Source organism: Stylophora pistillata, chromosome 8 (genome assembly GCF_964205215.1).
Source record: "Stylophora pistillata chromosome 8, jaStyPist1.2, whole genome shotgun sequence".
NCBI classification, from domain to species: Eukaryota; Metazoa; Cnidaria; class Anthozoa; order Scleractinia; family Pocilloporidae; genus Stylophora; species Stylophora pistillata.
Window position 1 is genome coordinate 33242758 of NC_142526.1, and position 25019 is coordinate 33267776.

The 25019-nt window shown below is 38.2% G+C and overlaps 3 protein-coding genes across 3 annotated transcripts; all 3 read left to right on the forward strand.

Moving 5' to 3' along the window:
• Positions 1–1459: 1459 nt before the first annotated feature.
• On the forward strand, positions 1460–17343 carry LOC111325898 (collagen alpha-3(VI) chain). The gene is made up of 21 exons (XM_088731553.1): positions 1460–1466; positions 2062–2382; positions 2747–3304; positions 3712–3783; positions 4190–4741; positions 5015–5422; positions 5926–6471; positions 6596–6631; positions 6914–7465; positions 8402–8962; positions 9233–9280; positions 9660–10202; positions 10525–10572; positions 10731–11267; positions 11859–11912; positions 12472–13107; positions 13467–13502; positions 13722–13748; positions 14063–14257; positions 14703–14832; positions 15334–17343. The coding sequence occupies exons 1-21, from the start codon at positions 1460–1462 to the stop codon at positions 15500–15502; spliced, it is 6036 nt and encodes a 2011-aa protein (XP_088587679.1). The 3' UTR covers positions 15503–17343.
• On the forward strand, positions 16710–20832 carry LOC111325914 (uncharacterized). Its single transcript, XM_022929828.2, has 8 exons — positions 16710–17011; positions 17709–18056; positions 18377–18403; positions 18792–18818; positions 19248–19262; positions 19420–19782; positions 19955–20084; positions 20292–20832. The coding sequence occupies exons 1-8, from the start codon at positions 16927–16929 to the stop codon at positions 20578–20580; spliced, it is 1284 nt and encodes a 427-aa protein (XP_022785563.2). The 5' UTR covers positions 16710–16926; the 3' UTR covers positions 20581–20832.
• Positions 20833–22149: 1317 nt separating this feature from the next.
• On the forward strand, positions 22150–24939 carry LOC111325915 (uncharacterized). Its single transcript, XM_022929829.2, has 4 exons — positions 22150–22560; positions 22857–23027; positions 23768–23897; positions 24266–24939. The coding sequence occupies exons 1-4, from the start codon at positions 22470–22472 to the stop codon at positions 24318–24320; spliced, it is 447 nt and encodes a 148-aa protein (XP_022785564.2). The 5' UTR covers positions 22150–22469; the 3' UTR covers positions 24321–24939.
• Positions 24940–25019: the final 80 nt, after the last annotated feature.

Here is a 25019-nt window from a genome sequence, read left to right on the forward strand (position 1 = left end):
CAAGAATTCTGTTTCGTAGAGTTAATGCTTATCATTTTGAACCAATCAGTGCTCGCGAACTGAGCTATCATAAAAATAAAAGCAACCCAAAAATAAAAAGTGATAATGAATGAAACAAAAAAAATTGCCGATTCAAGAAGAGTTCTTGGCCAGGCTTTGGATTGAAATGCGAGAATATCACTAACTCTCCGTTAGTGAAATGAACTGAACCCTTTTAGCGCATTCGCTAAAAGAACGCAACATCATATAAGTAAAAACTTGTGAATAATCAATCATCGTGCACAGCGGTGGCCATTTAAGGGTCTGAATAAGTATACAGAGAGGTGAATCGGAAATTGTTCTAGACAATACACCGGCAAAAATGGGCAGGTCGAACTTAGTTAAAAGTAAAAGACAATGAAAACAAAGCGAGTTGATTAACAAAAACAAGCCAAGTTAGGATCCATTTCCCCGCCACTTCCTTCAAGTTGAATGTAGTTCAGTGAGCGGGGCTCCAAAGAGTATGAAACTCGTTTTAGAATCGACTCGCTAGCTCAACTTTGACTCAATTTAAATTGCAATTTTCCGACGACTTTCGTATAAGAGTTTTCTTGACTCTTCAGTTGTTTCTTAAAGGAAATCATCATTTCACATCTTTATCAATAAGATTATGTAGTACGCTCCTAAAGGTAAGCAGTAAATGAAATCTCCTCGCGTCAAGTTCGTTGTAAAGTCGGTTTAGAGTAGAGGGATGCGGTGTACTTCATGCCTGAATGATTATTTGAATCAGCGTCTATTGCGATACCTTATTGGCCAAAACTTTCTGCCCTGCTCTGGTTCGCTATTGTCCAGTGTCACTGTCAGGTAACGTTAGCAGCAATATCGTGGTCTCTTAAGCAAAATTACGGGTACCAGAAAAATAACCGGTTGTAATGGTGGAACAAAATGATCCTCCTCAATACTTTAACCACACCACAAAATGACTTCCAAAAAGTCAATTGCAAGAAATTATGTCTACGGGTAAGATTCTCTCTATTTTTTCTATTGTACTCCGTTAAATACTCAGAAAATTTTTATCTGTTCTCACAGGTTGGCTGTTGAGAATCATCTTGACCTTGATTGCATTTAGCTTTCCTGTTGCCCTCTATCAATTGAGGAACATTTTAAAAGGTCAAGTATAGTACTTATGTTTTTTAAACAGCACAAAAGTAGCATCATGCAGAATTGGATGTTTATTTTAGAAGATTGGTTTATTACTGTTGCTGAAAGAAACGTAAATAAACAATTTCCGTGCTACATACATGGGAGAGATATTCTACGCGAGAGCTTTAATTTGTAAACTACACTTCAAGCGGTAATTGATATTAATTGTTTTAAACATATCGAGTACGCCACTTAATTGCCGAATGTACATCCAGCAATAGACGGCATAGCTGATAAAGTCGATACAATTATGATAATTGACTTATTTAGTCATAATATGGCACGTATAGAGTTTCTTTCATAGAGTCTATGAAATGATATTGGTATTCTAGTGTAATAATACTCTCTTTGTTTCTTCCCACGCTCTAACCCCACCAATTAAAGCGGGTCAATTTTAAGTTGTTAAAATACATTTAAAATTAAACATATCTAATAAAAGACAACTTCCCTATCATTTCCGTGTAAGCCTCATATACAAATGTGACCAACACAGATTTCGATAAAGGACTCAGATAATCAACAGAAAAACTAAAGGATAGCAATGGTTTAATTGACCTCTTACATGTATTAGTGTCTGTTGACACAGGTACAGAAAATTGTATGAACACAACTTTATGTCATGATTTATAAGCACTAGTAATATTTTGACCTTGTGGATCTCCCTTGTTATCCTCTATGACCTATTTATTCATTCGTCATCGAGCAGTTAGGGACGATATATATTGTAATTAAATGAACTTGGAGAGGGTCTCCCAACGAACTGGATTTCATGATGATTGCGATAAAATATTGTACTATGACTACAAGTGGATTAGCAGCGAGGATAAATGTATCCCTATCTCCAACGTTACTAAAAGGTAGTATTATTTTCCTTTAAAGCAGCCAAAAAAAACGTCAGACTCCCTCCAATAAGCCAAGATGGAGAGTTCATACGTTTACCTCTTCAGTTCCACCATAAAACCAGACATAGCAGGGAACTGGCGTCAAGCGATGAAATCAGAAAATTTCCTTCGAACAAAAAACAAGTTCTTAAAGAAGCAAGGTTTAGACGCATAATTTCACAAAACGCAGAGGAACGCTCCTTGACACGGCTCACAGACGACTTAGAGAAACTAACCCAACTATTAAAATCAAGGGAAGGAGAGGCTCAACGCGTTATTGCTGATGATGACAGTGAGAAAAGAGGCAACACTGCAGATGGTAAAGTTAATTAAAATCGCCATGAACGAAACCCTACAATTTTTGTAGACTGAAACGGAATATTCCGTCTGGTGCGAAGTTCTTTCACACTTTAAGTACTTCAACTAAACCATGCTTGTCTCATGGCAATATGATTTACTAATAATGGATGGATACTCTATAAGAGTTGGCCGGCTTTTCATTTTTCCTCTTTCAACCATCAAAAATACTCTTTTTTGATTATTTTTTCAAAAGCAAAACAACTGCCATCTTTGTTTGATTTATAAGGATCATGTTCAGTTTTAATCTGATATGAGTATTTGTTGCAACGTTTAAAATGTAATTCTTCCTTAGTCTCAGCTCTTCTTCATTTTCCTTTAATTAGGTAATATCCTTGCTTTTGACCTCGCATTTGTGGTGGATGGGTCAAAGGATATAGATGATCAAGGAACTGGAAACTTTAAGAAATGCCTTCAGTTTACGAAGGAAATTCTCCGTTCATTTCCAATTTCAAAAAAAGGTGTACATACAGGAATAATAACGTATGGCAGAAAAGCGCTCGTGGATACTAATCTAGACACATCTCTGGATCAAACGGCTATAGAAAGCGTTATTGATGCAATTCCATATGCTGGTGATGATTCATATATTGGTAATGCACTTGATACAGCCATGGAAAAACTCTTCCCACACAGTGGCCGCGAAAAAGTGGCACATATCCTAGTGTTAGTTATAGGAAGCACCTCGCAGGATGAAGTACAGTCATCTGCTCAAGAATTGAAGGCCTCTGGTATACGGATCTTTTGCATTGGCGTCGGAGAAAGGTTTGACCAATCACAACTGGACTTAATTGCTAGTTCACCCTCTGGTACTTATGTGATAACAACTGAATTTGAAACCCTGCGAAATGTGGTGCCGATTCTTTCATCGCGAATATTGGCAGGTAAGATATCGTTAGCCTCAAGAGATGTGAAAGTTAGAATCTCAAGTGGGAGGGCCGGAAGGGAAAAATGTTTGGCTAAAGGTCTGTGCGTCATAACCGAGAGCCAGATATATTCCATCCCAGCCCGACAGACGTAGGAAATAATTATTTTAACATTTATTCATATGATTGACTAATTTTGAAAGTATGTTTTAGCTTACTGAATAAGACATACATAGTACTGACGCACGTTGGACAACCACAAGAAATATTCAAGTCAGAGCAAACAAACTCACAATTCTTCGAAAACTGACGCGACGTATTTTTCACTAATGTATTATTTAAGTGTAAAACAGTAATACAGCACTCACAATAAACTGCTATGTGAGTGGTTACACTGTTAAGAACTTTACTCAACAAATTTACAGCACTCAGCGAACCGACTGGAAAACCGACTCTAGCACCTACCAGGAGCCTTTTGACAGATGGAGGAATTGTCGGTAAGAAAGACCATACAGACTTTAAATGTAAATTTTTTTAGATAATAATACAATTTTACACTCCTCTCTTCGTTACCTTACCGTTTTCGGCGATGGGATCAAACTGTCTAATCATCACAAGAGGGGTTAATTTGACCCCTGGCTATAAAGCCTCAAACCTATATCCTCAAACTTGCCCAATTGTTTATGATTGTCGAGATCTGACGGGTATGTTCTGTAAAAGTTGTCTTGTTTATTTCACTTACCCTAAGCTATCAGAAAAAAAAAATATTAAGAAAACGGATCTCAAAATGAATCTAATCAATTGCAAAATTAATTAATCCACAAACAGTGTTTACTCAATTCATGGTTGAGTTATTCGAGTAGATATTTATCGTGGGCTGGACCCTCATTTTTTCTTTTCTAGAGGCCAAGATCGACTTAGGCTTTTTAATTGATGGCTCAAACACTGTTGGGGAAAAAAACTTCCGAACCTCACTTGACTTCATAAAAGCCATTGTAGAGTCGTTTTGGACTCAATTTGGCAGCCTCCATCTTGGACTTGTGGTGTTTGGAGCGGATGCGAGTGTCATTTTCGATTTTCATAACGGTTATAAGGCCATAACAGAAATAAACAATGCAATTAGTAATGCAACATTTCCAGGTGGAGGAAAAGTCATGGCTGGAAATGCTCTAAAATGGACAGAAACACATCTGTTTGGCAGCAAAAACCAGGATTCCTATAAAAGGATTCTCGTAGTGATAATTGGAAGCAGCTCTGGGGACGACGTATTCCTTGGTTCAGAAATGCTTAAAGCAAACTTAGTGACTATATTTTGTATTGGGGTAGGGAGCAATTTTGAGAAGACACAAATAGATGGGATAGCGTCGGCACCAAGCTCTGACAACGTTTTCACAGTTTCTACGTACCTAGGTCTTGCATCTCTAAAACAAACGCTTATTCACAAAATCGAACAAGGTAAGATTATCCTAGGAATTGCATCATATTACCCGAAGTCTATCTTATTAAAAACTTCAGTTAGTTTTCCGTTTTGTTCATTCTCAAAAGAAACACAGACAAAAACTCTCGCGATTCCTTTTTTCCACTTGACTGTCGGACTATACACTTTATGCACGCTAGCAGCTCAGAGTGTTCGCCTGCTTTGTACACGACTATTGACTGCTCTTAAAAAAAAATTAAATCTTGCCAAGAATTTAAGCTCTTAATGGGGGTTTCCCTTGAAAATTTCAGCGCGCACAACATACATCCCACCAAAAGATCCCACTGGGAGATTTCAGCGTTATATACCTGGACAGACAGGAGCATTACCAGTAGCAGTTTTAACTCAAGGAAGAGTGCAGCCAGTAGTAATAAGCGGGATTCCACCAACAGCAGGAGTGCCACAAGCAGCAGCACCACCAGGAACAGTACTACCAGCTGGGGGAAAACCAGCAGCACTTTTCCCAGTCAGTGGTCCAGAAGCAGGATCATCCCCAGGAAGAATACCACCAGTCGGACCATCGTCAATTTTACCTACAGCTCCAGTAGCCTGGCCAGGAGGACAAGTACCGGGTAGTGCGGCTCAAAGTAAAAGGCCGCTGTACCCGGCGATTCCAGGCAATGTTCTTCGAGCAGTTCCTCCTCTCGTACCTGTGGAAGGTATCTATTTATGGATAATCTCAGGGAAATAAGATGGGAGACATTACTAACCACACTTTCAATCTCACATTCCGCTTCTTTTATAACCCTACGCAGGCTTCGGGGTAATGATACGCTTGTAGATATATGTGATTGAAACTATCTGAAACAGCAGTTGTCTTGTCAACTTTTGTTGATAAAACTAAACTATTCTTACCTTTCAGAGCGACTCATCGTAGAAAATCGTCTTTCAATTTTAATGTCGAAAATCTAAAACATTATACAGAACAACTTTGCTATAAGCCTACCATGTTATCACAGGTTCCTATGTCTGCATCAGTCTTTGAAATAATGAGGGCCACCTATAAGGTCTACTTGTGAAATTGTGCATAGGATTTCACCCTGCGTCGTGTTCTGTCAGCAGTTATTCCTAGATGGATTACCAGAGTAAATTTCCATAGGCGTTTTTCTTTTCAATTTTTGTACAGATGCGAAATATGACACCTTTGTTAATATCGTTTCAGATGAAAAATTGGACCTTGTGTTCTTGCTTGATGGATCAACGTCTATTACAAATACCGAATTTCAGGATGCTAAGCTGTTCATCAAAAAACTCTACAGCAACTTTCCCATCGGGGAATATTCGACTCATGTTGGCCTTGTTGTCTTTGGTGAAGGATCGCAAACAATTTTCGACTTAATCGAATACACCGACAAAGAAACCCTTAATGTGAAGCTAAATTTAATTTCGAAATCTAACTCTTCTGGAAACTTTCTGGGAAGAGGACTGAAAACTGTTAAGAAAAGCATTTATGACGTTAGTGCAAGACCGGGAGGACATCAAGTACTTGTTGTCATCGCGGCGGGAACCTCACAGGATGATGTGAATGCACCCTCACGTGACTTGAGAGACGAGGGTGTCAGGATTTTCTGCGTAGGAGTGGGTAACAAAGTGGATGTTAATCAACTTCAATATGTTGTAACTGCACCTGAAAGAGAACATCTAGCCACAGCGAGTTCAGATAATCTGGATACACTGCTGGGTCCTGTGGTACAGAATATCCGAAGAGGTAGGAAATTATTACACCTTTAAAGTCGTAAGCTAGGGTTCTGCATGTACAAATATTTCCCATGTCGTCAAGTGTTGGAAATTTGACTCGTTAATGTATTGTGAATGTATGCTTTTAATCCCAGATATCACAGAAACAGTGGTTCCTCTAAAACTCACTGGTGAGTAAAATATATACCTTCTTTGTTTTCTTGATTGAGCCAAAACTAAATTTTAAAGGTAGGAAATCAGAAAAAAGAATGGTGTATGGAGATGGAAACAGATATGTGGTTGATGTGGGCCGAAGAAAGGCTAGAGTGCCCCGGTAAATTGGTTTTAATGCAAGGGTCACGGCTTATAGAGTGTTGTCCGTCTTCAGTCGTTTTAGTATATTGATATTAATGAATTTTCTTCCTCTTACCTCTATCCAGAAGTTAATTTTGAAATTCCTTTTTTATCATTAGATGTAAAAATGGATCTAGTTTTCCTTTTGGACGTCAATTCCAACAACTTTAGGCGTGATCAATTTAGTAACGTTTTGAACTCGATAAAATCAACTTATGCACCGTTTGTAATTGGTAACGAAAAGACTCGGATTGGCGTTCTGGCATACGACGAGCACATTCACACAATGATCCCCATGGGTCAGTATCCTTCACAACAGTCACTCGACATTGCAATAGATGAAATTTTAACGTCCCCATCATCGGGAGAAAGTCTCCTCGGACAGGGTCTCGTTGCTGTAAAAAGTCAGCTGTTTTATGGCAAACCTCGTCCGGAAGTTCCCAAAATACTTGTGGTAATTTCGGGAGGAAAGTCCAAAGATAACGTAATGGGGCCATCAAAAGTGCTGAAAGAACTTAATGTAACGATATTTTGTATCGGAGTTGGGCAGAATGTTGACAGAAGCGAACTTGAAGCCATAGCAACTTTACCAACAGTGAGTCACGTGGTAATGGCAACTATATCATACCGAGAAACTGCTGGGGGGAACCTAGCGTCGAGGATCAAAAAAGGTAAATGCAAATAGGTTCTTCCACCATGGCTTTCAGTAGCTTCAGATTTCTTAGGGGTATGATCCCCAAAACAATAAGCTCCCCGGCATTTTGTTAACACCTAGTAATAGCCAAAATTACCCTTCAGACTGTCTTCCTTTCTCTTGTTGCGATGAGCATTAGGAAAGTTTCCTTAGGTATGACTAATCTAATTCCCTGGTCATGAAACACTGATCGGTATCATGGCCATGGGATAGCAGGAGCACAAGTAACCGCCTCCCGGTTAGCTCAGTTGGTTAGAGTGCCAGACTGTTGTGCGGGAGGTCGAGGTCGATGGTTCGAGCCCCGGCCGGACCAACACTCAAGGTCTTAAAATAACTGAGGAGAATGCGCTACCTTTCTATAACATCAAGAAATGGATAGACATTCTAGTCTTCTCGGATAAGGCCAAATAGACCATAGGTCCCGTCTCCTGCATCTATTAATTAGTTAATTTGGTTAGGCAGGGGACGTTAAAGAACCCAGTCACGAGATTACTGTGATGTGGTCTGGCCTGTTTTCTGGGAATTGGGGGGGAGGGGGCATCTTCAAATAAGTTTCCTTCGATTGTTTGTAAACTGCTGATGCAGTCCGTCCAAAGTCCCCCGAAAAGTATTGTGATGCGCATTTGATCATATCCACATGTTAATTTGCGCAAAATAAATATTAATTTATAATATTATTATTATTAAGTAGCGAGCAGCAATGGCACAATCAATAGAACTCTTTGTCTCACATAAGAAAACTCAGTTTTGATTGAAGAATATGGCATCTTTTGTAAATTCGTTTATTTCGTTGGGCTTGGAGAATTTTTTAATGCCGACTTCCTCGACCTTTCTGAAAGAACTGGGTCCACTCTTTCGGTTTGTCTCCTTGCTGGAAATGCGGAATTATAATTGTTTTTTTTTTCGGCCACAGTTATTCAGGTTGATCTGGGCTTCCTTGTTGACGGATCATCAAATATAATGGAAACTGAATTCTTACAATGCATGGACATAGTGAAGTATATCTACAATGCTTTTTCCGTTTCAAAAGAAAACGTTCATGTTGGTCTTGGTGTAATTTCCAGTAATCCAGAGATAATATTCGGCTTTGACAAATATTTTGATAAGACGAGCCTCGACTCCGCCATAGACACTATCAAGTATTCGGGAGCTCAGCAAGTGGCGAACATTGGACTAAGTCTCATTGCGGCCAGGGATACGTTTTACAGTAAGAGTACCAGGAAAGGAGTTAGACGAGTTCTCGTTTTAATGGTTAAAAGCAAATCCAATGACGAAATCTCCGACCCAGCACGAAAGCTGAGGGACGATGGAGTAGAGATATACGGCTTTGGCATTGGAGACAGAGTAGAAGTACAAGAAATTGCTGAAATAGCGACAATGCCAACGAATAAACACGTAGTAATGAACGGTACTGCTTTGTTAGTTGGGACGCAGAATCTAATTGAGAAGCTGGGGATTGCGAAAGTGGAATCAAGTAAGTCTTGAAGAGGTTAATAATTCATATGAAAATAAAAATTTGTAATAGTGTCATTATTGTTTAAGAGTAACTACTTTAAAATTTGTCTCTACTTCGTTTCCTTGGTCTGAGAACCCGAAAGCGAGTTTGTTACGCCTTCCGTTTGCGATGAATAAATAATGATTTAGATGGGTATATAGTTTTGAAAGGGATTTCTCAAGACTTAGGAATGATAAATTGTTATATCCTTATTTTCATTGATTCGTATCTTTTTGCTTTATATTACAGCGCAAAGGCAAGCTCCCAAACAGCGGATGACCCCTCATGGGATAGGAAGTGAGGTTTTTTATTTGGAAATGAAAATGACAAATCTTGTGCATTGCATTTTTAAGTAAAAACATACAGTTCTATGTGTAACATTATGAGGAAATCCCTACTTTGTCTTTATGAGTTCAGTCTACACTGCACTCAACCTTCCTCGTCCCTAATAGCCTCTTTTTCCTCGCCTACTTTGTTAATTTTCACGGGTACAAACATTTGAGAAAGGACTGTGAGGGAGCTAGACGTGAAACTTGTTAACTAGATTCAAATTTCTCAAGCTTTTATTTGCATATTTATTTACAATAGCATGATAGAAAATAGCGATGGAAAATCATCGTTGAAATACAGATGGGCTACATTTGAGTAAATTGCTTAAAAGTCTTCTATCTTACAGATGCTATTGATCTGGTTATCCTGATTGATGGAAGTAGCAACACTAAACCTGATGATTTCAACCAAATAAAAGAAGTTACTAAATCTATCTATTACAACTTCGGTGTATCACCTAATGGAACTCATGTTGCAGTGGCCGTATATTCTAAAGTGACTCAGATCATCTTCAATTTGAATAAGCATTACGATCACCAAGGTATGGACAACGATATAAACGCCGCCCCTTACCACTCTGGAGTTAGTTTGATGGGAAGTGCTCTACGAGACGTAAAAACGCATATCTTTGACATGCATTCTCGACAAAAGATTCCTAAAATTTTGATCTCCGTATTGACCGGAACGCCTGGAGACGAAATCGAAGGATACATCAAGGAACTGAAAATGTCTTGCGTCTTAATGTTTGCCTTGGGGCTCACTTCCAATTACAGTCCCCAGATTTTGGACCTTGCATCCAATGAACCTCATTCTGAATATGTGCTGATCAGCGAAACTTTTCCAGAAGTTAATTCAGTGGCACAGAAAATGGCTAACAAAATAAACAAGGGTAAGTTTTGCGGTACGTATATATACACTGAATCATTCACGAGCAAACCGTCCAAAAGCTGAATATTGTACCTAGTCTCGTGGTAGATGGCGTCTTTTTACCTAAATAATTAAGTAAAAAGAGCCTCGAAAAATATGGCAGCCTTTTGCATAACTAAATGATAGCTCAGTATCTGATCTATCAAACTTAGTTCTTCGTTTGTATTTCAAATTCTTTGGTGATTTTCTCGATACGGTGATGACCTGTGAAAAAAAATACCTAATTGTTGCCTAATATTCACGTTGATAACACTTGAAATTGCTTAAACGTTATATTTTCACAGTTGCCTCAATACAAACGTCTCGCACTGAACTTTGTGTGCAGCCGGAAGGTGAGTGCAATAAATCACGATTGAACACTCAAACTGACTAAAAAAAAAATAAACAAACAACCAAACAAACATTACATACTTGTGCAACCATGTGAAATGCGCAATTTGTGCTAACATCGAACACTTCTTAAAGATTTATGAATCTTGTTTGTATGCAGATACAAAACTGGACATCGTGCTCCTAATTGGCAACTGTGGAAGTAATTCCAAGCAGTATTTTCAACGACAGTTGAATTTCGCGAGAAATGTGATCCACTCTTTGACACTGAATCCTCAAAATGTACGTTTTGCCATCATATCAGTTTCTAGTGGAGCTGAAATAGTTCAAGTTTTGAAGAAACAACCGGATAACCTCATTGCAGTGTCTTCTGCTTCCCTCCCGTCTGGTGGACTCTGTACTTTTGGGCAAGGCATAGACAAAGCGCATGAATTGTTAAAGAACAATAGAATTAGTGGTATTCTTCAAGTAATGATCTCTTTATTGGATGGTAAATCTGATGATGATGTTTCAAAGCCTGCAAGCGAGCTGAGCAAAGCAGGTGTCCTGTTGTATGCAGTTGGGTCCAAGGAAAAAGTCGGCGAATATGTTGCATCCAACATCACCAGTGACCCCACTTCAGAATTTTTTATACCAGATCTAGGCATTCTTGCTATTGATACCATGAAGCAGGCGGTTGTGGACAAAATAGAAAAAGGTTTGATAAATATAGCCTTTTTTGGTATCTAATACAATCAATACACCAGCAGTTTTTGCCAGTTCCTACTTCCTGACAAAAGCTATTGCTTATAGTATATCGAAAAAAACAAGGAGAAAAAAGGCGAGGCCATGGTGGAACCGTTTGGCATAGTAACTAGAAGGAGGCGAGTCTAAGTTAATGAAAAAAGTGTAATTTAATTTATCTTTATACAACTTATTAATGAACTTTTTTTAAGCAAGCTTAGCTTTCAGAGTTTCAGGTACAAATCGGCCTTTTGTAGGCTTTTATAGCCTTTTAAACGGCCAGCTTTCAAAACTCGCGGGCAGATGTGTGAAATACAACGTAACAATAGGACAAACGATAATTTGCGAGGTCTTTGTTTCTTAACTCCACCCCGACAAGTTAACGAACTTGGGCAATATTTCTAGTGGAGAAAGGGGCGCAAAATGTCGACCATAAAAAACCAGCAAGTGTACACTCGCATGGCGGCCAATATTTCGCTACTGTAATAACGCAGGCATTCTGCGCGACGATGGTAAGAACACAACGTCTGAAACTTAAGATTTTCGTTTTCTTTGTATATTTAAGATATTGAAATTGGAAAAAGACTTGTTTGCCCTGCTAGAGAATGTAATAATAATGGTAAGTTTGCCCGCTCTGATTTTGCATGTACTTTTAGTGCCGCTGTTTTGTTTTAGTTATGCGATGTGGTGCTTCAGTCACCTTGAAAACGGTATTTTTTTACATAAAGAGCTTATTAAGTTCCTTGTTTATCGTTTGCGTCTAGCTTCTTGATGGCCCGCTTGTTTCCTATATATCCTCCGGCAGAATGTTACAGTATTTTTTTTATTTCAAGTGCTCTAAACTGAATATTAAGGAAGTTTTACAGAATAAATTTAAAAGTCCTGGCGAGCCGCATTAAAAGGCCGAAAATCGCAAACGAAATGAAGTAGCAGTCTTTCTTGACACCACCAACCCGGTACCTGCCATATGATAGAGCCTTAAGCTTGTTTATTTTGTTTTTTTTTTTGTTCTGTTTTTTTTTTTTCCCACGTTGTTTTTTGCTGGAGTTTGTTTTGCATTTTCTTATTCGGTGGAAATTTCTACACCTTTTTCAGTTTATTAAGCTGCATCATTGTCTTGTAGTCTTTTTGCGAGCTATTCAAAGGATTTTCATACTTTTGCTTTCTATTCTTTTTAGCGACGAAGCCGTCATCAGAATTACGGCCACAACCTCAATCACAAAACACAACAAAATCTCGCCAGCCACTTGCAGCTAAGATGGGTCCAGTTGATCTGGTTTTCTTAGTTGAAGGCAGCGATATAGTCAATGAGACTTTATTCAAGGTAATGCTTGACATTGTGAAGGACGTCTATATTCGCTTTCCAGTCTCCTTGAATGAAACACACGTGGCCGTAGTCGTTTACGGCTCGAACACCCAAATCGTCTTCAATCTCAAAGACTACTTCAATGCCAGCGCAATGAACAAAGTTTTAGTGTCAGTTCCAAATCCCCATGGGGCTGCTTTAGCGGGGAAAGCTCTGACAGCGGTAAAAAATAGAGTTTTTGATACGGCTGGAAGAACGAATGAATCGGGTGTATCACGTGTTCTCCTACACATCACGTGTGGTAAGTCAGCTGATGACGTAGTTGGGCCAGCTAAAGATCTCAAAGAAGCTAAGGTCAAGATAGTTGCAGCCGGCGCATGTCCTGAGGCCAATAAGATGGAGCTTTGTAACATTGGAAGTCCCCCAGTATGTAATAACTCCGTGCTTATCAATACACTCAAGCCACCAAATATTCCTGGGCATGAGCTGGCCAATAAACTGAAACAAGGTTAGAACATTAGCTGTTTAGTTAGTTGCTGTCCTTGTGTTACTGAAGAAGTATAATCTACGTACGCTACAATTTAAGATTAGATGGATTGGTAGACTTATTATTCATAACGTTAGTTGGTTAACGCTGTCACGAATAAAAAGGGGCAGAGATATGGAGATAAGGTTAGGAAAATAGAACAAAAGGTGCAAATTGTGCCCTACCTTTGACATTTATGAAGATTCATTGGTTGCTTGATAGCTTTTAATGCCGCACGCACGTATATCGAGATCAAAAACATTTTTAAACAAGCATGAGCATGTATGCGCAGCAGAGATCGAATGGACTCTGAATTCTATGTTATATCTCTTTATCTATAGATATTCCTGTTCAAAATGCCACGGAAAAAGAGCCAGGTAAGAGACGCTTGAAATATTGAATTACCCCTCCCCCACTAAAGAAAAGAACCAAAGCGAAAAAGACGCTCTAGAGCAGGGTTACGGAGTTCAATTCTCTCAGACTCGCCATCAGAAAAGGTTACATTTAGATGCGCCTTGAACATCAAAGTGCTGGTTTTCCAGCCTTACTTTCGAAAAAAAGAACTTGAAACACTCACTAATCTTATGGATTTGCAGGTCAAAATGTTTCTGAACCTTCAACGGGTGAGTACATATTTCTTCATAAATGATGCGAATCTTAGTTGCCATTGTTTGCCTAAAACAAAATAGAGTCAAGTGGTTGAAAGATTTTCAGAGATAATAATAACCGTTGGGACTAAGAGAGGGAACTTACTATTGCATCTTGTGTCGGTATTGGTCTGTTTTTTCGATTTTCCGCTGAATGGACTTTCGCGAAGACTGAAATCATAAATGGCATTTCATACATATTTTACCTTTTGCTCCTCTCAGTCGATTAAGACTACGTTATAACAGGAAGAGAATTTAAATTATAGATTGACTCCTCAAATCTACACTAGGTGCTATCCTGCCAAACATGTTTTGGAATAATGGACCAAGTGGAGCCGTTGTTCCATTGGTTCCTTCCCTCGTGCCAGTTCACTCTCAAGCTCTTAGTCCAGCGCCAAACATTTGGAACTACGAATTACAAATACAACGGAATCCTGTGCCCCCAGATCCATACACTCTTCCTGGCAGTTCCTTTCAATACAGTAGTAAGTCATCTATTTGACTTTAAGCAATTAAAGCACGCGCAAGCACCGCCTATGCCAGCACCGCTCTGTTCCGCACCACCGTTAGATTTCATCCAATAAAATAACAACTACATAGCCCTCTCGAAGACAGTGCTCTTGTCGTGCTCATCACCGCACCATCTGTCTATAGACGATCTCGTTTTGGAAAGAATAAATTCCCATACCTTGTGAAGTCCACTGCAGTTTCATTTTAAGTGCATGACTCTAATATCATGAATTGTAGAACTCAATATTATCAGAGTACTGAATTATTACATTTTCCCATTTTTACACTGAGGTAGATGGAAACGCCAAAGGGATACGCCACTGAGCTTTTATGTTCTTTTCTTGTGTGGTGAAACTTCTACTATGATTTATAGATTGCTAGATGTGCCTGATCAAGTCAATTGCACTTATTATTATTTAGCGGAGTGTATAGATTATGACCCAGCCTGTTCTGGATATACCGTCAACGGCTATTGTGACGGAAGTGCGACTGGATTTAGCGATGACTACTTAATGAAGATGTGTAAAAAGAGTTGCAACTTATGCGAGACGTAAGTTACATACCTTCCTCTAAATCAGGCAAATTTCAAATAACTAAGATATAGGGTTTTGTCATTAATTATGGATATTTCTAAGCAATGTTAACCGGCCATACTATACTCGCACTTTGTTTAAAGATTCTTTCAAGACTTCTTTATACGAAGAAATTTTTTGCCACACGATCAGATCTTGTAATGGGCTTATTGCCCGAATAAGACGTAAACTAAGACGGCCCTTAGGTAATTTCTTCGACAAGTCTTCGTCAGCGACATTTCGTTGGAACTGTCCAACAATGTTTGGATAATTCAGGTCACACACGACTTTCCATCAGCTAGCAATCTCAGTACGTGGCATGAGTAACAAAACTTACGCGTGATTAGGTTGAAATGTTTAGTTAGCTCAATTGCAAGATTTCTTGGTTTTCTTACACTATGTATAAATTCAAATAATTAAGCTGGCTATAGTTTTCCTTTGTCGATCAACGAGGAAATGCGTTTTTTTCTTTTTCTTAGGAACCAAGACTACACATCTGGAGGTATATGGATTAAGAGGGATGAAATTACAAAACGACGTGATATTGAAAAGAAAAAGACCACAATTTCAGAAAATTCATCAGAAAGAACAAAAAGAGGAAGAGGGAGGAAGATTAAGAAGCAGGAAAATGTCAAACCAGTGGCGTGATGTTCTAATATACTAAGCTCTTTCCTCGTACCGGATACAGCTTTAGTCAAACCTGAAAAATAACGACATTTTGAACAAAAGATTTAAACTCCCTAAAATATATAGAAAATGGAATACACAGGCTTTACTAAAATAGCCTTTGGTTACAGAAAAAATACCCTTCCTCTGCGACCTTGTCAATTACTGAACCAATTTGAAGATTGTTTTTCCGATGTTGAATTGATCTATGCTGATACGTTTGGTTAAAATGTATAATTCCCCTTGTAGTATCAGCGTTCTCTCACATTTTGTTACTTAATGAGAATATCAGCCAAATTTGACTGTGTGGTGCGATCATACCAGCGAGAGTGTCCTGATATTTGTTGCTGTGATACTATATCACGTTTCAAAAAATTTATTAAAGTCAGCATAAGAGTCAAACAGAACTCAACCCACGGATCTCGCTGCGCTGCTTCATGACTTGGAGCCTAATTATCTCTTGTCCGGCCTTCACCCTCAGTGAATAGGTGGATATTACATTTGGAGGAGTGATGCGGTTCACCGAGTGTTTTCACTTTTACAATCCATATTAACCAGTGCACAGATAAATCGTTCCCTGTACAGCTCATGTAGACTAGATACAGCTAACCTTACAAAAGCGTCTTTGGCTTAATCGACCATAAACTGGTTTCATTTTTAGCCCCTTTCTTGGGAACTACAATGAAGGAACAAAACGTAATGAATTACATTTTTAAAGTCAATGCCTCTGTCAAGCCTATCAAATTACGTATCTTACATTTACAAGGCACCTAAAAAGTTAATTACCTCTCAAACGTTTACGTATCACACAATATCAGTACTCTTGGTTCCACAACGAAATGCTACGATCCAAAAGACCTGAGGACATTCTACATCTAAATCGTCAGCTACTTTATCTCATATTTTCTTGTTTTCAAAATTTATGTTTGAGTTAATCAGTTCTAGTCACAAACAATCAATGTTAATCATATTGCCGGTGTCGGTACAACTCAGCAACGACAGAAGAGTTTTCATGAAGCGGTGAGGTAATTTTGGTTATTGTTGAGTGACTTTAGCCCCTTTGGCTGAACAAGCGATAAGTTTTGAAGCTTTTTGACGACACATTTGTCTCAATGACCTGTACTGGGGCTTAGACGCTGAAGACCTTTGCGACCTAATTTTTTATTTATTTCTGTTCGAAGGTGGTCGTTTGTACTAGAAAAACGCACAACCTGCCACTTTTACCCTTGCTTCTCCGAAGTTATATTTACGGCAGTGAAAATATATAGCAAAGTTGAATAATATGTGATATTTCTTGAGGAGAGAAACATGCCACTGAGGAATGGGTAAAAGAACATATACACTCTACAAAGTCTCTTATTTAATGTGGCATTTTGTCAGAGAAACCTTCTCGAGTAGGTTTTACCATGTGTCTTCGACTTTTGGAAAATTTTAAGATATTTCTTTTGGCACTCTGCATTCACAATGTCTCAACACTGCGACTGAAATCAGGTTTGTAATCATTTCTGTCGTAGTCAATATTTTTTTCATCATTTAACTGGGTTGCTTTGTTTTTAACGGTTATCAATTATTTAGGGTAGGAGCGTGCTAAATGTAGAAACCGAGGTGTTGATTCATTGTTTCCTTTATTTTTTTTCTCTTTTCGTTAAATGACAGTAATAATTGTTTTAGTTCTTTCGAAACAAAGAATTTAATTGAAAAATGAAATACATAGGCCCCAAGAAAGGTGTTTGTTAATCATATATTAAGTATCTCTGAATAGCCTTGTTTCATACAAACATAGATGTCTGCAAAGGAGCAATAAATCCCCTTATTATTTCGTATGTTTACCCTTTGACGACTGAAAGTCCGTTCATTCTTAAGGAGATTTAAGTCATGGATTGACCAGCCGAGCTGCGTGCGAAAGAGGTCAAAATAAGACGTTGCCAAAACACAAAGACTGGGGCATTTGACAATTAGTCAGTAGAGAAAAAGACGGTAACAATGCTGAAAGAATGAATGCTAATATGTTCGCAATTTATATACTCCACGATAAGCGTACAAATAGTGGAATTCCATCGAAACATTGCTTCCAAATCGTGCATATTAGTCATATTTGATTGTTTTGGCACTGCAATAAAGAATTACAATAATACCTTAGATGGGAAAACGTAGAAGAGACTATTTTATATGATTTGTTTTACTCTAGAGAAACATTCAGTTGAAGGTAAAGACCACAATGCGTCGCGTCGTTACAACGTGAAAGATTTTTACAACAGCTCATTGGCGACCAGGCGAAGCACATACCGCATTAACATGCCAATGAAAGTGGCAAAACTTATACTTCCGCAAATCACGAATAAAAACCAAGAGACTATCATTAGAATATATCCCGATAAATCAGGCAAGGCGCAAAATCAAAGTGGAAGCAATTACTTGTTAAGCCTCAGTTATAAGAAGCTAAATGACATGAGTGCTCCGAACAAACTTCAAGCTGGCAGGCGTGCCTGTTATTATGGCGAACGCCCTGGATGCTGCTCGGTGTGTTGTCCCGGATGTAAGTGTTTACCAATCTTGTTTGTAGTTGTGCACATATCTTGTGCTTAAGATTGCCACACAATTGCTTCGAAACGGTGAAATGTTTTCATAATTCTTGAATTAAGACTAACAGAAGTATGACATCTGAATCAACTATTTAGCTATTTGTATCGGTCGTGGTTTTAAGGTTATCCATGTCCCTAGAGGTATTTTAAAGTCTAAGAGCCACTTTTATCGGGCTTCGCGAAGAAAAGGAAAGATAAGATTTAGCGTCGGATAAGGTGTTCATTGGCGTTTCATACCACTGATAACACACGTGTTTTTGTTATTACCTTTCAGCGATGTGTGGTCCATGCTCGATGCCAGGTAATCTCATTTTATTGTAATTGCTATGCATTGACTAAAAGCCCCAAATTAAAATCATGAACAGTATCCTTTTCGATTGCAAGTCATCATCAAAAATATATATATATATATATATATTTATTGAATCGGAGAGTGCTTTACAATCATATGGAGCTTTGTAAACAATTATTTATTTATTTATTTATCCAATTATCTATTTCCACCTGACGAGAGAGGACTTTTAACCCTTTCGAAACAGATCTGTAGTACCTAGTTTTAACTTTTATTTTCCTAAATAATTGTATATATTTATATATATATATCGTCGTCACAATCCTATGGTAGATCAGATCCACGCAAACATCTGTCCTAAGTCGACAATTGTTTGTTTTTGTTTTTTTTTTCCTAGGATCATGCATCTGCTGTCCTCGCCCAAGTAAGTGATAGTGATAGTGATAACAGAACAATTACTTGCAGCAATTAATGCTGAATTACGAGTTGTTTCACAACACTATGCAGGGGACTTTACCAGACTGCTAGTAGCAGTTTACAATCAGTAAAGGCGAATCTAACAGATACCCCCCTCCCCCCAATTCCCAGAAAACAGGCCAGATCGTCTCACAGTAATCTCGTGAGTAGGTTCTTTAACGTCCCCGGCCCACCAAAAATTAGCTAATTAATAGATGCATGAGCCAGAAAGTCTCAGGACTTATACGATACCATTTTTCCTCTCAAATTGTCTTTGTTGAGGCTTGAACATTACAAAAGTTCCGACGAAAACCTTTAGTCTAGTGCAATAATCTCAGCCTCAAATATTGCTAGTATTCTAATTCACTTTCTTTTCCTTCTTTTATCGCATAACAAGTTTGTCCACGACCGCGTAAGTACTGTGTGTCCCTTACTTATATCGAGAAACTCATGTCTCTAGTGATATATCACATCATTGCCTCCTTATTCAGTTAGTTTTCTCGGATAGTCCTGTTCAAAAATTTGTAATGAATATTACAATGTCTCATTGAAATTTTTACGATTGTCAGCCTGCTGTTGCTGCTGTTGCTGTTCCAGTCCACCGCCGCCACCACCCCCTCCTCCGAAGAAACCTCCACCTCCCCCTTGCCCTATGGTATGTGTACCATGCAACCCTTGTCCTAAACCTCCATGCCGTCCAATATGTATACCGCGTCCATGTCACTCACCTTGCCGTATACCGGCACCGCCAGTACACGCACCAATCTTTGGACCCTGTTTGTCAGCCCCGCCGGTTATGGGACCGTGCCATCCTCCGTGCTTTCCTGAAAGGCGACCCTTAGTTCCCGCTCCGCTCCACCCTGCCCCTCCAATCATATCTAACAGGCCAATAGTGGTGGATCATCCATTAAAAGGGCCTCCTATATTCATAGGTAACTTGCTGACCGTTTCATCTTTATTATATCAAGAGACGACGTGGCCATTACAGTAACTACTGTTTTTGACGCATTTTAATTAACTAAAGAAAGGAATGCCGGCCAATAACTTATCAACCCCCGTTTTTATTCTTTTTATGTCTGATTATTTGTTTTTTTTTTTTAATAGATCAGTGCCGCGATGTTCTACCGGAATGCAAACAATATGCAAAGAGGGGAATGTGTAATCATGCATCGCCTTTTCACTCTATCCAACAAATACGAAAAATATGTCCGTTCTCTTGCGGGATTTGTAATGAGTAAGTATAATTTTCGCCTTTAGTTATAAAACGATGCTATGTACGGAAGTTTTGGATAAGCGTTCTCCCATTCTGGAGTAAATCAAGTTTCGTCCCTTTATCAGGTTTTTATGTTCTAAGCCTAACCCAGTATTCACTGTATATAAAACGTAAACCTATCAAACATCATCGATAGCTAAACATCTGACTCCGATTGTTCTGTTTCAGTTACGACGAGAATGCAGCACTTCTTCGAAGGCGTACACATTCTGGAATCCATGTGAGGCCTGCAATGCGTGCGAAACTGAATAGAGCCTTAGTACAAATCATTCGGAATAAAGACCTCGAGGGAAATTCAACACTCGAGTCTCAACCTGTCAAAATTAATTCTAAAAAAGAACAAGCTGGAGAAAAGAAAAGTCACGAGGCCTTGGATCAAGCGATTCAGTCGGAAAAGGACACCGAACAAGACGAATTGAATAGCGGATCGGGCGAACCCTTCAATAAATCGAAATAATTCACATAAAAATAGGTTTAGAGGTGCGGGGATGAGAAGGCTTGGATTGCCCGACGAATAGCTATTTTGTAGAATGGCCGTGATATCTGCACATCCACGAATGGCAACATAAAGGGAAAGGCGACGATGAATTTAGAATTATTTAACTCAAAGTGACGAGAAGCTAAGTTTGATGGACATACTTTTATTTCTAAAGAAACGAGCGTAAAAAAGATCGTTGCATAAATCTGAATAAAATTGAGATTTTTGTGAGATTGTTTTTCTTTCACATTGATTAATGTACAGAAAATAAGACGACACTTTATACAACGTAGCTATCAGAAAATCCTTATCGCACCTTATGTTGAGAACGAAGAATCGAAGGTTTCCTGGTTTTGTAAAATTTGTTTGCTTCTTCCGATGTAATCCGACCGTTAACCTAACAATACTACGGAGTTCAGTGAAGGTCAGTTTATGAACGAGTGAAAAAAAAAATGTATATATATATATATATATATCATGAGGTTGTACATATATATATATCATATATATCATGAGATCCTAGCAATTAAGCTGCAAGTAAACATATTGAACTGAGAAGCACAACACATAAAGGCTTTGACGGGATTCCCGCCGGTGCCTCCAAAATATCAGTCGAAACTACCTTCCAAATAAGCCAAATCTCAAACGCATCTAACGAGGGTCTAGTATTCTGAAAATAGATACTTTTAGTCGACTTCCTGATCACCCGAACTCAAATGCAAATTATTGGATTTATGTGAAATAGTCATCATTGTGAAAGCTGCTAACCCTTTTACAAGCTAAAATCAGCAATCAGAATCCAAACTGTGAAATTGGCCAGGAAATTTTATTTTACAATCGAGAATCTTCAGTCGGCAATTGTTCCATCTCTTCTCATGACCTTAATGTTTGATTCAGCGTTGTTTCTGTTGGACGAAATTCGATCTTAATCACTCCTAGGAACAACAGGGTAGAGGTGTAAGTTATTGGTACCTCGATCACTTTCACCGACAAAAGTCCTTTAAATACTCAGTATCCTAATCCCTTTTTCTTTTCTTTCATTTAATATATGCACTACAAAAGAAAAACAATCATGTGATCGTTAAAGCGTAGCAACACAGTTATTAACGAAATGTGGCCTGGACATTCGATGAAGCATATTTCTTACATGCACGGCCACAAATTTAGCGTAGTGCAGTTTCTCATAGTTCTTTTAATAATTTTCATTTAAATCCGAAATTAAACCTTACTAGGCACCTTAAAGTTGATCTGCATCAATAAGCAATTAAACGTTCTTCTTGTATATAACCTTGACTGAAAGGAAACTCTCTTTTCGAATTCGATGTCGGAGTCATTAAAAAAAAGTGCAGATATAACTTCTTTGGGTGAAATGTTGAGTTTGCCCTCGTTTAAACTATTTTGGCAATGAAAGAGGCTGTGAAGCTGGTCAAAGGTTGTATCACCAGGCCAGAAAGCGATTAGATCAGATATCTTATTATGGTTGGTTTGTTAGCGGGTGGTTTTGTTGTCTTACCCATTAGGACATACACCACTGATAATTATCATCCAGGACTTAATTGTTATAGTGATTTGTTGGTAAATTTGTCAGTATGTTTATTTTTGTTATACATGCTATAGTGTTTCAGATAAACACTCATGTTGTTCATTAGCAAATGATTATTTGTAAAACGGATAATACTGCCGGTTTAAAACTTTGTTTGCCGTACTCACTGCCAATATCATGATATTCAAGGGTGAATGGCCGCACCCCAGATAAACAAAACACCCTGTCGTAAACCACTTAGAAGGGAATCAATAGACTAAAGGAGGATATCGATTATTCAAAGTGGTATCGACTGGAAACAACTTAACGCTGGCTCGCCGCTGTTATGATGTTCGCACGTTTTGTATTGTTTCTTTGCCTTACATTTGTTGCTATACCAGATGTCTTAGTGATTCATTCGAGAAACCGTCACACCGGTAAAGTACATCAGTTGTGATTACATGTTTAAGAATTTGTAGCTACGTTATAGATACCAAAATGAATATCTCCGTTCAGGTGATCCACAAACGGGTTAAATAGTGTCACATCTTGCTTGAAATTCGATCAGTGTAGAAAGACTTTAGCCATACCAACCATATTATCTTACACATGAACTGATTTCGCAGTCTGTCAATGTGAAGCTTGATACATTCCATCATTATTTGTAGCTCTGACTTGTGTCTTTCACAAGGGCCACTCTTCATTTTGATTGAAGTTTTTACCATCACTACAGCAATCAAGAAGCTCGACAAGGATTACAAAGAGGACGATGGCGACAAAGCTTCTCGTGCAAAGCTACTTTGGGAGCTCATTTTGACAAGAACCAAAGTCAGACATAAAGAAAGTAGGCAGCCTCGTCCATTGCGAAAGAGTTTGAAGGTGTACACTCTTCCTCTGAAAGTTGGTAAGACTTTATCTGTACCTTTACAAAATGCTGTTAGCTACTTATTACGTTGCTGCTTTATCTGTACCTTTACAAAATGCTGTTAGCTACTTATTACGTTGTTGCTTTATCTGTACCTTTACAAAATGCTGTTAGCTACTTATTACGTTGCTGCTTTTTTTCAAGCATTTTAATGTTATGTAGCCTCGATAAAATATTATGGAATGGACTGTTAGTTCCTTTAAAAGTTAGAATCTGGTGGCTCAGATCGAAAAATGTTTAGACTTGTGAGTATCTTGATCTGTTAGCAGCGTCCTTACCACAGTTAAGTGACCAATCCATCTCCCCCGCCTTTTGAAAAAAGAAGAAAATGGATTATGAGGAGATGCAAAGCTCCCTCCGCAAAGCAATTATCGTGCATCCCTTCCAAGGATACCAATGAAGACTAAGCATTAGTTTTTTTTTTTTTAATTATCTGCATGGTACAAGTATTTTTATGTTATCTGAACACTGTTGATATTTCTAAATATTTTAAAATTTTAATGCATAGTTTATCGGCTGTATTGTTACTTATTATGATACTGGACATAGTTTTTTTTTTTATTAATTTAGTAAAAGTAGGTGTCCCCAATTAGCTCTATGAGCTAAATACATTGACACGGTAATAAAGATTTTATTATTATTATTATTATTATTCCTAATTCATGCAAAGAACCACCATCAATCCCAAAAAAGATATGTTAAAAATCCCTAATTTGCAGGACTTTGCAAAGACCAGCATCCGTTATGTGGTTCTTATGCGTTAAGCGGACTTTGTGATTGGCCTGGACTTTTCCAAGACCTCCATAACATCCATGAGACATGCGCATTTTCATGTGGATACTGCAAAAAGTACGTAACAACTAACGAAGCAGTTAAAGTTTTATTTTAAGCTGCTAAGAAGTAAACAGGCAGCAAACTCTTTCGGAACCATTTTATAAGCCACTTGTCGTAGCTTAAGAACAAGATCGCTTGCTGGTGTAGTCAGGTACAGCCAAGTTCCCTACATGGTCTGAGGATTTAATTTTCTTTTTATCTATAAATGATGCTGATGCTATTAACATTGTCATCCCTGTTATCATCACAAATATCATTACCATCATTAATATCGTTAACATGATCATCATAATCGGTATCGTCATCATCGACAATTTCATTAGTATTGTTATAATTCGTTCAATTATGTCTATTTTTTAATTTTTATTATTTTTTTCCTTAAGGAACTTGCGAAATGGAGAAGTAGATTTTGTTGGAGCTAACTGGAATTCACCATAATGCATTTACAGTTCGGGTTCTTTCACGAGACTAGACAACTCTATATCATGTGAGGGCTGAACGACGTCTACCATGACCGAACCATTTGGATTGATATGTTTTAAACTTAGCACTCCAAACCAGGGGGGAGGGGGGAAGGGGGGTTGTTAAGACCCAAGTAGTTGTTATCCTCCGTTTCTCAACCAAACACAGTTCAGGAAATCTTGGTAATATCTAGTAAGATTATGTCCACGTTGTAACTAGTTTATGTTCTACAAGAAAGAGAAAGACAACAATGAAAATTGCTAGGATCGATATCTATTGTTCCCATTAGGATGAGAACTTTTCCCTAACTTTTGTTAGGTTCTTCAAATCGCTTGATGTTGTTATATTTCCTTGCATTTAATACGTTTTGGTAGAGATAAATGCGGAACTAAACGAGGAATAAAAAGTAAGGTTTTTGACAAATGCGCTTTTACAATGTCATTCCAAAGGAAAGGAAAAATGAAAAAAAGGAGTAGGAAGTGATAATTGAAGTTCTGGGAAAAGGATACATTGTACCTATCACGTCTGACCAACCTTTATTCTGGTAGATTGGTATGTGGGTAGTGTTATTGAAGAATAAAGAACTTTTAAAGTTGGCGGTAGTTAATAATTGATGATAACCTTTAAGTGCAGACCACCAGTTAACTTGAAAAGACTTTTGTTGGTCTTATATTG

Excerpts from the sequence above, each read along its gene's own strand:
- LOC111325898 (XM_088731553.1), top strand. Across the intron at positions 2,383-2,746 it reads AAGAGGCAACACTGCAGATG|GTAATATCCTTGCTTTTGAC; the intron begins GTAAAGTTAATT and ends TCCTTTAATTAG. Across the intron at positions 6,472-6,595 it reads GGTACAGAATATCCGAAGAG|ATATCACAGAAACAGTGGTT; the intron begins GTAGGAAATTAT and ends TTTTAATCCCAG.
- LOC111325915 (XM_022929829.2), top strand. The coding sequence starts at position 22,470 with ATGATGTTCGCACGTTTTGTATTGTTTCTTTGCCTTACATTTGTTGCT. Across the intron at positions 22,561-22,856 it reads TTCGAGAAACCGTCACACCG|CAATCAAGAAGCTCGACAAG; the intron begins GTAAAGTACATC and ends CCATCACTACAG. Across the intron at positions 23,898-24,265 it reads TCATGTGGATACTGCAAAAA|GAACTTGCGAAATGGAGAAG; the intron begins GTACGTAACAAC and ends TTTTTCCTTAAG.
- LOC111325914 (XM_022929828.2), top strand. The coding sequence starts at position 16,927 with ATGTGTCTTCGACTTTTGGAAAATTTTAAGATATTTCTTTTGGCACTC. Across the intron at positions 18,057-18,376 it reads CTCGGTGTGTTGTCCCGGAT|CGATGTGTGGTCCATGCTCG; the intron begins GTAAGTGTTTAC and ends ATTACCTTTCAG. Across the intron at positions 19,783-19,954 it reads AGGGCCTCCTATATTCATAG|ATCAGTGCCGCGATGTTCTA; the intron begins GTAACTTGCTGA and ends TTTTTTTAATAG.